The 18,282-nt window shown below is 39.5% G+C and overlaps 1 protein-coding gene across 3 annotated transcripts in view; it reads right to left on the bottom strand.

Annotated features, from left to right (window-relative positions):
- The window catches only part of FILIP1 (filamin A interacting protein 1), a 102,952-nt gene that overhangs the window by 53,174 nt on the left and 31,496 nt on the right, over positions 1 to 18,282 (bottom strand). For all 3 annotated transcript variants that reach the window (XM_027892381.1, XM_027892382.1, XM_027892383.1), the window contains one exon: positions 7,962 to 8,240. In XM_027892381.1, coding sequence (XP_027748182.1) covers positions 7,962 to 8,234 — 273 coding nt within the window. In that variant the 5' untranslated portion in view covers positions 8,235 to 8,240. The remainder of the gene's footprint in view (positions 1 to 7,961; positions 8,241 to 18,282) is intronic.

Genomic DNA, 18,282 nt, shown 5'->3' with positions numbered 1-18,282 from the left:
TTCCCCTCTCCATTCTCCCATTGCATTCCCAGGAATGACTCTGAAGCCCTTCAAAATGCCATTTACCTGAACTGCTGAGACTGCCTGAGCCAATCCTGGGGAAATGGGCTTTCGTTATGAAGCTGATTACGTCGATATTTCTGTTTCTGATTTGTTTAAACTTAAAGGTGACAAATGCCTGGAAATTACCATGCAACTGTATTTGAGTTAGTCAGTTCCACTCATTTTGTTGGCGTGGAAGACTTGATGCAAATTTTTTTTGCAAAGAAAACTAATAATTTCCAGGATAAGAAAGGCGTCACTTGCATAATCCAAACTCATCCTGTCTTAGGAAAAGGACTTCCCTTCATAGTGTCTCAGCGGTGCATCATTTTGGGAGCCACATCTGCACCGAAATAAGTCACTAAGTTCACTTTATTTTGGACATCGTGCAAAATTCTGCACTGAAGCCAGAAATGTCGTAAGATGTGGTAAGACACAGGATGTTCAGTAGGACCAGCAGTTTTTTAATGTTACATTTCTCTCATTTTAGTCAACCAATAGGTGGAGCCTTTAACCCTAGAAACAAGACACTTTCTCAGATAGCCATGTTCTCATAATTATTATGTCAAGACTTGTATTTGCTTTTATTAAAGATTGTTTTGGATGAAAAAATAATTTGTTTTGCTCTCAAGGGCTTATCTGATCCTCAGCTGCAGAACAGGAGACAAAAACTTAATAAATACACAACTGGAGAAGCAAAGTTAATAAAAACAGACTCATTTACAACTACAATGTTAAATTAACAACTGGTGAGTCAGAGTACTGGACAGCATTATGACACACAAGACATATGCTCATTGCAAGCTCTCCCAAGAATCCCAGATATTTTAAAGCCAGAGTCCACACATTTAACATTGATTGCAAAAGGGTCTGCAAAATTTCCTCTCCCGCAGAGTGAACCTTCTCTCAAGAAAAAATGAGAAAAGATACAAGCTTCCTCATTACTGTTGCACTGAGTATAAAATTTCTATTAAGTGAGAAAAAAAAATTGTCAAATGACATCACTTACATAAAATTATTTTTAAAAGATTGCAAAATAGGATCAGTTACAGACACTGATTCCAACGGGAATAGGAACCAAAACTTAAAACCTGATATGAGGCAGTCCTTGCTGTTCTGTTTTACAAAGAAGACCAAGAATTTTTTGGGAAAGAAACAGGCTGCTCATACTATTCCTTTCACTCTAGATGAGATATTCAGCAGATCAGAGACACTTGCCAATTATTCCTCTCTCTTCTGCCCCTTCAAGCCTAACTAACATGAAGGATGTAGCTCTGTTAAGTATGGCTCAGGCATTAAGAGAGAAAGATGTTAAAATGTCTTTGTGAAAGACATTTCCAGCCTACAGCTTCCCAGGGACGGTGACATTTTATTGAGGGTCCTTACTTTGAAAAACATGTCATTCTAAAGCAATTTTAGTACCAAAGAGAGAGATAGCTATCATCTTTATGGACGATAGGTTGACATTACCTCCACCCTCAATTTCAGAGGGAGCAGGAAATTGCCTAAATAGCACAATTTAACTACATTTCATTATACTGTCTTTTTTTTTTTTTTTTTTTTCCCTTCTCTCAGAAAACAGCCAGGTTCTATTTTAAAATTCATGATTTTGAGACTTGCTAGACAGGTTCTGCTTACCTCCCATAGTATGTCCTGCGCTTTGCACAGCGATGATTGCAAGCTACAAAAAAACTCCCATACTATTCTTGACAAAATTAATCTCTGGTTATAAATTATTCAATAAAAATAGAAGAGAGCATTTGTGGTCTGAAGTCCATCCTAATTTAATATTTTTGTGCTGCAAAAGCATGCTTCACCAGGAAAACACAAACAAACAAACCAGGGGTCAGTAAGAGGGAAGAGAATTTTTTAAGTCGTTGTACTGATATGCCAGACATTTTTAGGGCTTGTTTTTAGGCTCTTATTTTGCTACACTGTGTATACCATCTTTCTCTTCATTGTCTTGCCTTTTTTATGTCCGCTTTCCATGTCTCTGGATTGGCTCTATTTATCTCTGTTGTATTCTTTCACTCTTTTTCTTCTCTTGCCCAGCCTCTCTCCCCTCATTCCATTCTCCTTAAGTCACCTCTCCCTCTTCACATTAACCCTATCTTCTCTTTTGCCCTGTAGCTCTGTACACGCCAAGGTTTTTCTCTCAGGGAATTTATATTTCATCTGTAAATATGCTCAGAACTCCTAAACTGTTTCAATTCAAACAAAATTTTGCAGCTATAAATGCCTTAAGATAACCTACATGCACTTTGCTCTGCCTTTACCTACCCTTTCCACCCTGGCTCCTGTTCAGCTTGTTAATTTGTGATATTTTGCTAATGACCATTTGCAAATTTCTTCTCTTCATTCTGTTATGCACTCCTTTCTCTGGTGCCAAGGTAACTTGTCCCAGCTTTCTCTTCTGATTTCAGTACTGTGCAAAAGAAACACATCTTGTTTCTATCCACCTATCTATCCCATATTCCTTGCTTGAGCTTTCAGGCAGCTCAATATTTAATAATGTTAATGCAAGAGTATCAAAAAAAGGCAATCAAGAAAAAATGTAGAAGTTTGTACAGTGTTTTTACCTAAGCAACAGCTAGGTGTCTCTCACAATGTTGTTAAGTGATCTTGGGAAAGTCAAGTTTCATTCAAAAGCAGTTTGAGGCATTACATGAAAGTATACACATTGCAGCGAGAGGAAAAAGAGACAGAAAAACATCACAACAACAGCTACAGAGTCAGACTCTCCTGCTTGTATTAGTCAGACTGACAAGTGATGGGAAGGCCAAGTAATGCCATGTCAGCAGAGAACCCAGTGTCCAAGGCACCAGTGAGCTCTCTCCTACAGCACCATGTGCAGTTCCAGCCACAGACACCAAGAAAGACGAACCCAGGGTGCTGATCAAAGGGTGATCGAAATCGTGGAAAGAATGTTTTGTTAGAGGAAACTAAAAGGATGTGGCACATTAGCACAGCAAAAACAAAGGCTGAGAGGATGGGAGATTGCTGTCTACAAACACATCAGGCACTAAACAGTAGGGAAAGAAGTAGGCTTTTCAAAGCAGGATCAGTGTACAGCACAATTTCATAAAGGTTTCACTACAACTTAATTAAAATTGCATTAGAAATTAAAAGAGGGAAATTAACTAAAGATTAAAGCTTTTCAGTTCTCGGACTATTTTCTAATAGGAGTAGTCAAGGTAAAAAAACCCACCTAATCTAAAAACACAGCTTAATAAATTAATGATAAGAGTTAAATGAAGTGATTGCCTTAAAAAATTAGCTACTGGGACTTGATTTATAGTAGATCTTCCACAGTTTTATCTCCAGGATTCTCAGGTCAGTCAATGCATCTGCAGTGTGAGGATGAGGAAAGCCTGAGCTGGGAAGTGACAAAAAGGTAGAATAAGGAAAAAGGTCACAACTAGAGAGATAAAGAAGGGGGAAAAAAGGGAAGAGAGGAAATTAGATCTTAGGAAAGAGAACAGAACAGAATGATTATGAAATAAAATATATTAAAATATGTAGCTAACGAACAAGAAAGAAAGTAGAAAGCAGAAAGATTGAAAGAGTAAAAATATTTCCTTTCCTTTACATTTACAAAGCTTAGTTTTCTGATAGAAGGACAGACTGTAAAATACTAAAATACCTTTTAAAAATGTTGGAATGCAACAGGTAGTCACAGGTATATCACCTATACCCATGTGAGTACTGACTTTTTTAAGAGAGGATTTCCCTCATGGCAGGATGTGCAACCACTGATCTAAGCGTTTCACAAGGACCTTGCCAGAGAGAACAAAACATACTTTCCTCTCAAACCTCTGCTAACCATTCTCTGAAACATCCAGGTCAAAAAAAAGTCTTGCAGCCCACCTGAAGGTGAGCTCCTCCTGGCTCTGTGGGATGAGATGCTCCTTCCCCCCACCACTATCCTGTTTCAACCACCAGCAACCAGACCCCTGTACCTGCCCTAGAACAACCTCTCTAGTGTGAGCACTCAAATTAACCATTAAATGCAGTCTTAAATAAATATAGATTAACAGAAAGGGCTTTAACAGAGTGTTTTGGTCTCTCTCTCTCTCTCTCTGAAGGAGGGATGCTATACAAATAGGTTTACCTCTGAATATCTGCTACAAAGTGTTTCCCTTCAAATGTCAAACCAAACCCAGTGCTACATTAGACCCTTCGGAAGTCTGAAGGATTCTCAGGAACTGTGTCTTGTGATTAATCTGTATATCACTGGTATATATTATACATACTGTTCCCCAAGACATCATATTTCACGTATTGCCCATCTGCATCCTCAGATCTGCAACAGAGGAAATGTACAGCTGACAACTTAATATGCACTTCCTTTATGCCCCATGGCTGCCTAGCTCTGTGGAGCTCTGCTCCTCCCCAGTGCCAGCCTCTCAGGAAACATATCCCTCAGCCCTAGAGCATTCAAGGGTCCTCCACAGGAATGGGTGGGTGAGTTGAAGGGGATGAATGCCATGTTTGCACTGGGGAAACACAGTAAAACACTGACTGTAATAAAGGCCTCAAGTGGAAATGCTGGTCCTATTTAAATTGCTGTGAAATATAGCAGACTGTCTCCCAAGCTTAAATTGTCAGCAATAGGCACAGAATATGGCTAAGAAGTTATTTTTCTTGAAAAACTTAATGATTTGTAGTGGGATGTTGTCTTCATAAACATAGTTGTATTATTCTGTTGTGGGGTTTCTTTTTTCCAAACATGCAATAGAAGAGTGAATGGTAAACATGTTTGAATACTGCTCCTCATTTCCTTTTGGGCCCCCAGTCAGGAAATGTTGAAAATCAGTGTTGGTATTGCTGGAGATTAATGGCTGCTGCTCAGAAAGCATACAGAAAGGGAATATATTCCTGCCAGGACAAATACATAGGCCACTGGACAAAAATCTGTGAACCACAGATAGGACTATATTATCATTGAAACCATCCACAATGCCTGTGTTGCTCTGTAATTAATAATATTCACATGTGGGTTTGACTGAAATAACTGTAACAACCAGGTAAATTAATGCCATACCTTCATGGTCTAATTTATTCTAAGGTATCTGAAGTTTTCTTTTAAAATCAGCTTTATGGCATTTAAAAATTAGATTTCTCTTCCAGCTATAGGCAGAAATCCTTCATGGATTTTTTTACCCCTATATACTCAATATGGATTTAAAGACTGCGTAATCACTGCTTTTTTTATATGAGTGACTGGATCTCACAAGAGAAAATACACTCCACTGAGCTATAAGGCCTTTAAAATCAATCCCTGTCATCAGTTCATTTGTTTCCCACTCTCCTTCAGAGAGGCTGTACTTTGGGGCTCTCCAGCTCCATGTATATTGGGACACATCACTGCAGCTTCTGTATACTTCTTCTCCCCTTTTGTTTTCTTACAAAATAAGGAATAGGCTACAGTGTTCTTATGCATTTATGAAAAGCTTTCCTCCTCTATATTCAGTAAATTCACAGGGTCTAGCCAGGGAACCTGAAAACAGGAAGAGCTGAGTCCAACTTGGTTCTAGAAGCTAAAGCACAGGCAAGCTACGTGAGGTCATTATTTAAAAAATAATACAGTTAAAAATTATGACATAAAACATCACTAGCAGGGTATATCCCCATGGTCTTCTGTCATGCTTGCCTTCAAAATGAAGAGCTGTGGGGTCAAGTCCTAAAGTAAGGACTCAAATTTGATACCAACACCAGTGTGGCATGGATCTCTGTTTTCTTTGTTGTTACATGATGTGAATAGTGGACTAAGCTCATGATACACATGAGTACATTACCAATTTACCCTGCTAACCCCATGGTCATCATGATCAGATTACTTCCCATGGCTGAGCTCACTGTTTAGGGGTTACTGTTTGGTGGTAGAGGCATAAGATGCCCCCTGCCTACGGCTGCTCAGTAAACAGTCATGGTATTTTATCCCATTTTTTAATTCAAAAAATAATGGATCTCCCTATAGATACAGCCTGCTGGTATTCTCAAACCAAAGTCTTCTTCCATATGCCTATATAATGTTTGTTTTGCCAGTATTGAAATGGCTTCAAAATAAACCCACAGTCTGATTTGTCAGTCTAACAAAACACCAGCCAGCCACCAGAGATGTCCAAACAGACCTGAAAATAAAAAACCATGAAATGACTCAGTGCATTAAGTCACTGTGACAGCCAGGAGGTAATACCAGACTATCTACTTCGGCTGAACTTTGCCTTGGCTCATCTTCATTTTGCACAGCGCAGATTGCAGCTATCCCCACCATCTCCATAGGGATTATGAGAACATGGGCAGTTCTTTGAAGGTTCCATAACTACCCCACGAAGTAAGAGCTTATGGTAAAGAACAGGGGAATTACTCAAATAAAAAAGATCACATTTATTGCCGCACTGGAAACATTAGTGACTTTTTTCACCTCCCCTTTCCAAACCACAAAGGTGACTTCAGGGTAAATTCTTTCTGAACAACACAAGCACGATACATTTCTCTTGAGGTTTGACTCTATTCACCACAGAAGCTACATGCTAGCTCCATCTTTAAAGAAGTGATATGTACAAATTTTTGTATGAAGTAAAATGAAGGACTATAAAATGGTTAGTGTTCTATAATGACAATTTCATTTATTCCTTTGCAAAATTGCAATTTTAAAAAATTTCTTTCCCTTTTTTTCTGCAGTTTTTCATTGTAAAGTGACCATTCTCTGTGTTTGACAAAATTATTTCTTTTGAACGCATGCTACCTGTAACTTGAAAGTACTTTCTGACAAACCAGAGGTGAAATATGCACAGAAAAAGTGATACCTAATGACACTTAATGAGACGGAATCTCATAGCTGTCATAACGGTGCAACTCAGGTGACTCATGTACCAAAGAGATTACAATACACTTCTTGTAATTGGTTAAGATGGTAACAAGTTCAAAATTGAAGTAAAAATGTTATGAACGTGGGTTTCAGGGGATAATAAGACCTTATATGAAATGCTAAATAATAATGGTTAACTAGAATGAAAAGATTAAGACAAAAAGTTTTCACACAGCTTGGGCAGCATTTTTCTGCCTGTCCATAGGTTCAGAGAATAATATCACTAAAGCATAACCAAAAGAATGTATAAATTTGGTAAGCAGTTCTACCACAGAAGGGGTAAGTCTCAAAAAGTCAGAAGTCTTCATAGGGACTATTTGAAATACCACGTTTCAGCTCCTTATTTTGAAATTCCCTGAAGGCTGACACTACTGAGAGTTCAATGACTTCTCAGCATTAAAGAGGATCTCAAAACTGGACAGACATTTGGGGGGACAAGTTGAGCGCTGACTGCCATCAAGGACTTACTACTGGGCAGAATTAACATGCAAATAGGGACAACTGAGGAAGCTTTCAAGCAAGCACTACTCCCAGAAATAAACCTAATGGATCTTTGAAAGGCAAAGAATGTGCAGAGTGCTGGACACCAGATGGGATATGCAGAGATTTGGCGGAACCCTCAGCAATATCTGAATATGCAGAAGTACCAGGGACATCTTAAGTTCATTTTCAGTATTACTGACTTGCAGATTTGTCTCTTGAACATTTTCATTAATTATGGTTATTGCATTCACTATATCTGCTTCTCTTGCCCCTCCCTTTTTTTCCCACCATCTGCAGCTGTGGTTGTTTTCTGCCTCACCTGCAGATCCCCGTTTCCTTGTGAATTCTGACAGGTGTTTATAATTTATTTTGCTTTGGTAGCTGCAGACAGAGATGGTAAATAAAGTAGTACTTAAAACTGTTAAACACCAACCACAGCTCTCTCCTTGCGATCCTTTGCCTTTAATTTGCATGTCCCTGTCTGTTAAGCCCTGTGCTCTTTGGACAACCCAAAAATAAATAGCTACATAAAAAAATATAGTTTAAAATATATTTTATTTACCTGCAATTCTCCTTCCATTATACTAAGCAGTTTTATCAAGTCCTCTTTAGAAAGCTCTATGGACTTCTTGTACTTTCGTTCAGAAGGTCCAGGTGATTTTGAGTGCCGTTTGACAGTTGCTGAAGCCATGACCTCATCTTCCTTCCGATGAGGTTTGTTCTTTTTCTTGGCATCCTCCTGAAGTTTTTCATTCTCTGCATGGCTGATGACAGGCTTGGAACTGGAGAAGTGCCCGTTAGACGAGCTTTCTCCACCTTGGTTTCGGGATCTCATCCCTGCCTAGAAAGAAACAAACATAAAGATGTATTTATAAACAAAATTATTTACAAAAAAAAGCCACAGTGGAAATACTGCTTTTGGAAAGAACAACAGTATGCTATAAACTGAAAATGCTGTGATGCTCAAGAGACTGTGGAAGAAAGCTCAACCATTTTAACAAATCTGTGTGTGGCAGAAGCAAAGTCCTAAAGTAAGGGTAACCATCATTTTCAGAGAGCCAAAATGCTAATATGAATTTAAATCTATGGAAATTAAAAGTGATGCAGGAAACTGGTAAATAACATGTTCCAGTGTTTTCTTCCTTCAGTTGACATTTTGATCATTTACAACTCAACACTGCAAAACAAAGCAGGTTGTTAAGTAGCTCTTATTTTAACATGGGATTTACTTGAGAAATAGAAATGCAATTAAATTTTAGAAAAGTATATTCCTTGAGTATAAATTCTCCACAACAGTGGAATGACAATGGCTTACAAAGGTCACTCTGTAGTTTCTCTCTGTGAAGCTATGATTTTATTCCAGGTAATGAAGAAAAATGGGGAATGCAGAGTAAATCAGTTGGCAAATAATGCATGAAAGTATTAGTAAGTGCTAGAGAGGAAAGTTGAAAAGAATTTTGAAAAAAGAGCACAGAAAACATGAAATCACTGAGAGGTAAATGGGCAAGATCAATGCAGTTTTTCCAGAAGATTCAGGGTATCTCTAAAATGTCAGGTCATGGTTATGGAATGTCCTCTTAAGCACCTACATTGTAGTCTTAGACTATGACAGCAAACATTTCTTAGCTCTATCACTTGACCTACTGTATTGCTAAATTTTTGTATCAATAGATCTAACGAATAATATTCCACTGTTTCCAAGTATTTCCTCTCACTTGAATTTATCTCTGGATTTAGCCTGCAGCTTGTTCATTAGTCAAACAGATGCTTCTCAACACCAATAACATCTCACACTTTTCTGATAAGGATTTCAGAGCAGCAGTTTACTAGTGATGGGGCAAAATGTAAAATACATTGACTAATCAGCTTGGCTAAATTATACTGGGCCTGCTCTGGCTTGCTACTTATTTGACTCAAGCCAGTGTTATAAATCTCTTGCTCACATTAGCCTTGAGCTTCTGTAGTTTCACACTCAGCAGGAAGATTGTCTTTTTATTATCACTTGATACTCATGTCTTCGTTAATTCAGTGGAATTTGTCCAGCATAAACGGAGAGAAAATTAGATCCAATGTTTTTGAGCAAGAGAGTTTCACAGAAATTCCTTGCATTGTAGGTCTGCTCCTATCCAAACAATACGTGATACAGGTATACAATGGCCTCTAGCTTCCTGAATGTTTATGCAGTGTGTTTTCCATCAAACAGTTTGGATTAAACACATGAATTGCACTTTCTAAAAACAGATCTCCATTATAAGCATGAACAATACCTGAGAACCTCAGGAAATCTTTTAGGTTTGGGGTTTGTAATGGAAAAATAAACACTGTACTATGTTTCCTCTCAGATAGGGCTTCTCAATTTGTTTAACTTTAATGGGTTTTAAACTTTCCAACCATGCTTCCTCTTGGGAGAGAGCACTTGGGATTCAATCTGTCTCTATTTTCTAAGTGCTTCCTTCTGAGTCCCTGTGGGTCACAGCCTCCAGCCACTTTCATCTCTAAACCAAACCTATTTTTTATGGCTTGCAGTGAATGGTTTCATAGCTCTAGCACATCCTACGTGTTTTAAGAATAAATATTTAAAGACTGTCTTGTAGATGTTTTCCAGTGGAAAACAGATTATTATATTACAGTATTCTGTTTAGTAACATGCCATGTTAATGATTTCTCTGTAGTAAGATGACTCAACTGTTAGACCTGAAGGTGCACAATTAATTTTAAATTGAACACTTGACTAATTGAGACACATCATCCACCTGAAGCACTGCATAATCACCCAGATTTAGTTAGCTGAATATGTTAGACTTCACAAAAAGTGGTGTGTCACTCTGTCAAATCATAATTCAAGACAGCCATTTTGATCCATCTGCCCCTGTGGGAGCTGAAATAACAATTCATGAAGTCATGTAAAGACTAAGCAGTTGACTATAGGCCTATAAGCCTGTTCACAGAGAAATTAGGAATGAATATTTAAAGTGTGCTTCTACTTCATGCAAATCAATATAGGCCCACAAAGGACAGATGCAAATTTATATTTTTTTTTCAAAATTCATTAAAACAGCAACAAATCAGCTTAATGAATTGACCTGGTGTTTTGTATCATCTGGCTAATTAGAATATGATTGTCGTTAAAGGAGATCAAACTTGGCCTCCTTAGAAATTTCTTTTAAACTTGCAGATTCATTTTGCAGCAAGTCTTACAGGGCAGTGACTGTGGCAGACAATCTGTCACTCTTGGAGGAGATGCCTCTGAAAGCCTTTCGTTTTGTTAAAGCCTGCCAAAATCAACGTAACACTAATACTTACACTAATACTTCCCTTGTAATGTTGATACTTTTCCAACATGTTATTCAAATGCAAAGGTGTCCTGTGTTGAAGCCAGAGATGCAGGTGATGGAAGCTTAAATGGTGACAGAAAGGGCCAAAGTTTTGATATTCACACTGTAATTTCCAAGGAGTTTAAGGGCCAAAGTCAACGGCACTATCCAGCTGTTGTGCAGTGCTCTAGGAATATAAAGCAGCTGTAAGGATGACTGAGTTTTAATTAGAGTAGCGTGAAGCAGCCAGAACATACCAGTGATCTTGGCCGAAATACTGTGTGCTGGAAAGGAGCGCGTAGTATTATCATTTTGGACATCCGTCTGTATTTCTGATGGCATCATGATAAAGAAGAAAAGGTTCTGAGCAGTTGCATGACATTATTTCAATGTGCAAATACTGAAATTCCAAAATTTTTGCTGATCTGTTTTTTTCACCAAGGTTCCAAAATTGATTCTGGGGACACAGCCAGTCTAACATTGGTAATAAATGACCTCCTGCCATCAGGCCCGATCACATCTTTGTATCTTACAGCATTCCTGATCTGCTGAAGGGATTGTGTTCCCTGAAGAAATAGCTGGTATGATTTATAATGACTTTAGCATTTAACTCTACTTTTTTCCCCCTCCAACCCTTGTCATATGGCCTATTAAACAAGAAGACTTTATATGATCAGTCACCTTGATTTTGACATTTATTGGCTACTCATTTCAATATGTGCTCACAGCATCGGTACTTGGCATGGGAACTCTTCAGCCCCTCTTCTATTTCAGTCCTTTGTTAAGCTTTAAGCACAAAGGACAAATGCTATGATTATTTACTTGAGTCTGTAGTGTTGTTCTGGGCATGGGTCCTTCAGTTTTCACAAGTTAGCAATCCACACAAGATTTTATGAAATAACCTTTATGTTAGTTTTACTGACATCAGGAGGAAATCTGTGAGGAATTTGCTGAGTAGGATGTCAGGAGAGGACAGGCTGCATGCTGTTCCAGACCCTTTCCCCACTGACAGCAATTTGTTCTCCCTATAGCTCTTGAAGTGACAGGTTAGGTTCTGTTACTAGTGCTATTAGAATCAGATAACGTAAAAAGGTTCTTTGAACTTAATATGCAGTCCCTCTTGCTAATCAGACATGCTGATTTTGGCTCCATAGTGCCTTCCCTTAAAACAATAATAATAATAATAATGTTATAATACACACACACACAAAAGTTGATTTAAAGCCATGATATGGTTGTTGCCATTGGCTATAAATTTGTAGTCTGGAGTTCAGTTGCAGATCTAACCGATTAGAGTATCACATGAAAGTGCTGGGTTTCTGACAGGCTAATAATGTATTGTATGGTCAGTGCAATTGGGTTTTTAGTGAGCCAAAACTGGACTTGTTTATCTGCTGTGGCTCTGGGAACTGTGTCCTCCAGAGGCTCTGCTGTGCAGGCTTTTGGAGTGGAGTGAAGTGTTGTGCAGAAGCACATGGTACACAGGGCTGACTGGGGAGAACTCAGGCACTGCGCAAGGCAAATCTCTGCCCAGTGATTACCAATCAATGTATAGCACCAGGAGTGAAAAATAAATTAGATATACTCAAGATGGAGACCATATCATATAAAACCTCCATCAGATGTGAAGCACCCCTTAAAGAAGGAGGAGAGCTGGAAAAAATTTTAAATAGTATCAGTCTGTATCTGTAAGTAGTAGATACCAAGGTGGGGTGTGGGAGGGAACCCACAAAAAACACAAATATACAAAAAAGAAGACACTTTCTTGAATGTCAGGAGGAGCAGAAGATAGATCAAATTGACCTTGTTGGCTTAGAAGTCCTGAGCAAGGATCATGCCCAAATGGGAATGGATAGCTTTAGCCCCAGGGGATCTAAATAACCACAACTAAGGTTACATGGCCTCAGTGCTGTGCCTTTCACAGGACAAACATGTAGAGATACAGCTGTGCACACCACCTCACAGACTGATTAAAATTATTACTTTTCTTATTAATTACTCAAGGTTATTCTCCTGGACTCTACAGATGTTCATTATTATTGTTTTGCCTGACTAGAAGAAATTAAAAGGAATCAAAATCCCAGGAGGTTGTGCTAGGACCAGGTAGGAGCTGCTGGCTGCATTGTTGGAGGCACATGCTAAGCAATGCTGCATAGCTGGACTTGAATGCTGCATGAAGCAGACGTGTGTCAGACTCCAGACTGGGAAAAACACCAGGCCAAGCAAATGCAGTCCTTATTCTTGGTTTTGCTTTTGCAGATGAGTCCAGTGTTTGTTTCAGTTATGCCGGTCAGAGGAGAGTGATAAACCAGATGACTAATACAATGAAGACTTGAACAAATACCTACCCTGTGCAATTCTGGAGTTTCCTGACTTTCTAAATATTCATGCCTAGAGTACTAATCCGTTGTGCTGTCTAACCCTCCCCCAGTCTCTTGTCCCGCAAGCATCATGACTTGATTTGAGCAAACAACAAAAGGTCTTTGTTCTTCTGACAGTATTACACATTGCCAGTGTGTTTTTGTGAGAGCACGTGTTCTCTGCTTGCCCTTGCTGGACTATTGGCGCGGAGGGAATAGATACTTTTTGAATCGGGACAATTCTCTACTCAGTAAACAACTTGAATAACTGAGCCACAGAGCTGTAACTCCTGTGCAGACTAGGAGAGGACTTGTCTAGCTACATAACACCACTGCTGCTTTCATCCTTTTACCTGGTCTGTTTGCTGCCCATGGAAGGATTTGCCATACAGGTGTTAGGAGGAGCAACACCCCAGCACACGTGCTGAGCCTCCTGCACTGAAGAAATGTTTGTTTCATGCTATTGACACTGCTGCAACAGCGAGGTTTGCTGTTTGCAGGTAGCGTAGAAAAGCAGCACTTATAGCAGACACACTTGTTGAGGTACAGCATGAGAATCGGCAAAGCCTTTTTGCTTTATCAAGTATTTATTTTATGGTTTCTAAAATTGATTCTTATAACACTGGAGCATAATAGCATGTGGACTATATTCACCAAGGACTATATCAACAATAGTTCCTTTGCTTGAAAAAAGAAATGAGAGGAATAAGCATAAATATAGTGTCAAGAAGAAAAGAAATAGATTTGTGAAAATTCCATATCCAGGTGTCTTTATGAATAAGTATAATCTGTGTAAAAGCAGGAAAGGATTTCACAAAACTAAAGAGGAAACCCAGCCATCACTAAGGTAGATTTATACCACTTTAACACCATTTTCTTAATTCCAAGATAAATTCTCTGGCTAAATTATGGCACAGATTTACAAAGAACAGAGTTTTTGCTGGTATAATTCCATTAATTTTGTCATTTTCAGGAAAACTTGCGGTTTCATCTGGAATACTTTTTCTTGAGTAATGCAGGCTGACCAACTGAGGAGTAACATAGAGTTGTTTCACAAAGATTCATGTTTCCCAGGCTTCATCTGGAAAAACATCTTGCATGCATGAGGCATGAGGAATGATAAGCTATTAGATCATCATTGAGTCAAAAAAATAAACTTTTATATATGACTCTACCCATGTTTTGATTACTGTGCTTCCCAGCTGCCAGAAAGTACAAATAGGAGTCATAGAGAAGAGACAGCTCAAGTAGCTGACAACACTAGACAAACATGTCACTAGGTCTGATGAGGGCTTAGAAATTTATTCTCTGGAGTGGCCATGGGGGAGAAAGGGACTAGCCAGGAGCAAGGTAGGTGGCAACAGTGCTAACTGCTCACAGTGCAGCCTCTCTAGCGTTTCAGCGGAGCTGGGAGACATGGACTACTCATCCCTCTTCTCAGCCCTATATTCCTGTGCCCAGGACTACTTCTGGTTTGAAGGAAGAGCATGAATCTTTGGAGGAAAGAAATGCCCCTTCTTTCTTGGGCCTTGCACATAGCTGATGGAGCCTGTCTTGAGACAGATGCTCTTTGAGGGCTGGATTGAGCACTGTGCCTTCTCATGAGTCTTCTCATATTGTTTTACAGCTTTCTGTCTTTGGAGTTATCACATTTCAAATCAAGCTCCACATGAAGATAACACTAGCAATGTCACCATTAGTTCCAGTCCAAACCCAGCAAACATTTGTTCTGTCACCTGACAGCCAGAATGTGCCTGGTAGGAGAGGTGATGCAGATTAGCTAGCCTACCAAAGATTTTTCACTCCTGCAGATGGGAAATCTTTGGTGTTAGTAATTTCTTTTTGTTGACAGCATAGAACCAAGCTGATAACCTCCATGATCAGATATACTGTGGACATAGGAACCACGCTATGTCTCTGGTAAGTAGTTTCTAAAGACCACTGCTCCTATAACAATGCACTCCTGCCAAGATGGAAGGAAACTTCTGAAAGCAGCAACAGACAGGAGCATGCTGATAATCATCACAGGTCTTGACTCCCAGTCCCTCATCCCTATCCTTACTATGACCAATCGAAATACCTAAAACTGATATATCACTGAGGGAACACTGCATGGAAACTAAAGTCATTCCATGGTCCATGCAAACCTTCTTTAACCTAGGAATAAACCATGGGGCAAATAGGGAGTACAATTAGGAAATGGGGAAATCCTTAGCTTTTTACAAAATAAGTTTTAACTTTTCACTTTAAAATTAATTTTTATTTCAAAATTAACTCAGATTTTAGCAAGTGTGAGATAAGACAAAAAGATGAATGTCCCAAAAGCAAACTTCAAGCTTTGGGTCGAGGCAAGCTGTCTCTTGCTGACCTGATGTGGATTATGAATCCCATGTTTTTTTCAGTAGCCATGATTTGCACAGCTGATTTTGCTGAAACCAGCCAACAACTATAGCTACATTTTATATGTGACTAATTTATCTTTATTTTGTTTTATAAAAATGCAAAAAATCACCACAGTGCGGATACCCTTACAGATTTTACAGCAAAAAGAAAAAAATAAAATCAACAGAGGACCTGTATCTTCTATAAATGTTGTCTCCAAGAGACAACAGTGTAAAAAAACCATCTGCAGCATCTCAAATTTCAGCTGAAAACCAAAGCAGGGAGCAAGTTCCAAATCTCTCTCAGTGACCCCTTTGTAGGACGTTTCAGTTGTTGATAGACAGAGACTACCAGCTTGCACATGAATGCCTGGTCTTCTGGTGCAATGTGAATTTAACCCCCGTGATTCAACCGCGCTGCCTTCCACCTCCCAAAAGGTTCCTCCTCTGTGAAGTTTAACTGGCTTCAAAACAAGGAGATAAAAATAGTCTCTGATCCCAAGCCTGCCCTTGAGTTTCACTATCAGTTTTGGTGGGTAGTATTTTTCCCATTAGGAAAAAAAAAAAAAAATATTTGGCTACATGTATACTGCAGATTAACCATGTCCAGGACTGGTCTCTGACTGTGAGGCCAGCTGTCCTGGAAAATCCTTCAGGCTCTTAAGCCCTCTTAGCATCCATAACGTGCTGGCTGCATCCACACTGCCCACTGGGAATTGCTCCTAGCCCATGCTAACTCCTAAAACATGTTCTTAAATGGTTCAGGAGGGTGTTAAGTGGTCTGGCCAAAAGTGTGCCAGGGACCACTCGAACAGTCTAGTTTGAGTAGAGACATTCCCCTTCCAGTATCTGTGCTCATGCCCATCACTGTTTAATTTGCAGCCTTTCCTTTCCACAGCCTGCTCCTTTACAAACAAAGGAAATGGAAAACTAATCAGCCATGCGAAGGGAAAGTGCAACTCACCATAAATACACAGTCTGGAGAGAGAAAATAAGCGGAGGGTGGTGGGAAAACAGAAGAGGAACCAAATTTTTCAAGTTAGGTCAAGGCATGCAGAAGTCTATTACTTATTCCAGTGGCATACTTTTAATTTGCTGCTGAAACATGGTTTGAGATAGAGTTCAGCAGGAGTCAGGAAGAGACAGGGCAGCTGAAGCACAGAGGTTGCACAACATCCCTACTTCACACCAGTCTTATCCTGGCTTTGCTGGGCTTGGTGGCACAAACTTTGAGCTCTTCTGCTTCATGTCACTGATAAGAAGACTAGCACTGTGAAGCTCCAGAGTGGTCCTTGCATTATTCAAAGCTCTGGCCTTCACTTGTCATTACTATTTGCAAAGAGGTAAAAGGAGAGTCTTACTTCATTCCTGGCAGTGCCAGCCCAGTGACTGTCATTATTTCCCAATAATCCTGCAGGCTTTCCACTGACTTCAGAACTTGTGGCAAAGAAAGTAAAGAAATAAATGTCAGCCTAGCTGATTTAAATAATACCACTGCCTTCATGCTGGCAGGGAGCAGCACAAAAACCTGCAGATACCTCACCTGGGCATTGAAAATGGCCTCAGCCACTTTAATAGCTTTCATTTATACAAACCATATTTACATGCCTCTTCTAATGTCATGGTTTCAAAATCCCTGGACAGCAATTTCTTTGCTTGAAAAGAATGAAGTTAAAGAGTTATCCTGCAGGTACAGGTTGAGCTGGTTTTGATCTTTTTTTGAACAGCCTGTCACTGTTAATCTGCTCAAATCTTCACCTGGCTTTTTAATTCAGAGCAAAAATTCAGGCTAAGCTGAAAATACAGCATAGTTACTTTGAGGAGGGAAGGAAGAGAGAAGGAAGAAGCAAATAAATATCTCTGCATGGGCTTGGTCTTTCATTAACATTATTAAAATGTCCTGCTGCCAGATTCAAGTTTCTTTAATGTCTGTCACTTCTTAAAATCAAATGTCAACAGGGATAAATTCTAAGTGAATTGTGTTTGTCTTGTTGCAACTAGCCAAATACCCTACCTTTCTTAACTTTAAAGAAATGGTTGAAGTTTCTTTTTTTTCCACCAGGATAGAATAAAACTTCCTTAGCTGCTTTTCTTAGAAAGTAATTTTAGTCCAGAGTCATGGAAAGATGTTAAAAAGAGCTACTATAAGTTGAGTGGGTGTTTTACAAGCCTACATGAAGTTAAAATCATCTGCACTGGCATAAATTCACACTGTTCAGCTTTAAGTATTTCACTTGTGTGACTAAGGAGTTTAGGTTTCACCTATAATCTGCAGTGTCTTTGAAATGGAGCCTGAGCTCTCTGGGGCGAAGTTAAGGCTTCACGCCTGTCCTCATCCTCGGTTATGCAGCTCCAGTGACCACTGCTAAAGCTCACCATGGCTCCTGTCTATCAGGGAAAGCATCCCCTGATTTTCATTCCATAGAAAAAGATGCTGGGTACAGGATGGTGTTGCTCCAGCCTCCCTGGGAGAGGACACCACTGCATTACTGCCCTCTCTGGAGAGGCTGTGCCCTTAATATAGGCACATCAGTGAGCTGACTGATAAACTGGCCTGGATCCAGAAATGGATCCAGAAATGGGAGGCAATAGCAGGTATTTAGCACCTCGTTATCAGCATCTGCCACAGTGAAACACTTGATGGCAAATGTTAGGACATGACAGAGGATGTGGGACTGTATCCACCCCTCACAGTCCCTGCTATAACCCACCCTGCCAAATTTGTGTTAGTGAAGTCACAAACTCAAATGGCTTGGGATGGATTTTCTACAAAGCATCAGTACACAGACCTCTGCTTGCAGGCACATTTCTGGCTGAGAGGGGCAGAG

This window comes from Empidonax traillii, unplaced genomic scaffold, assembly GCF_003031625.1.
Source record: "Empidonax traillii isolate 1590-97213 ecotype Southwest subspecies unplaced genomic scaffold, ASM303162v1 scaffold348:size657943, whole genome shotgun sequence".
Classification (NCBI taxonomy): domain Eukaryota; kingdom Metazoa; phylum Chordata; class Aves; order Passeriformes; family Tyrannidae; genus Empidonax; species Empidonax traillii.
This window is presented reverse-complemented; position numbering and strand designations above follow the sequence as displayed.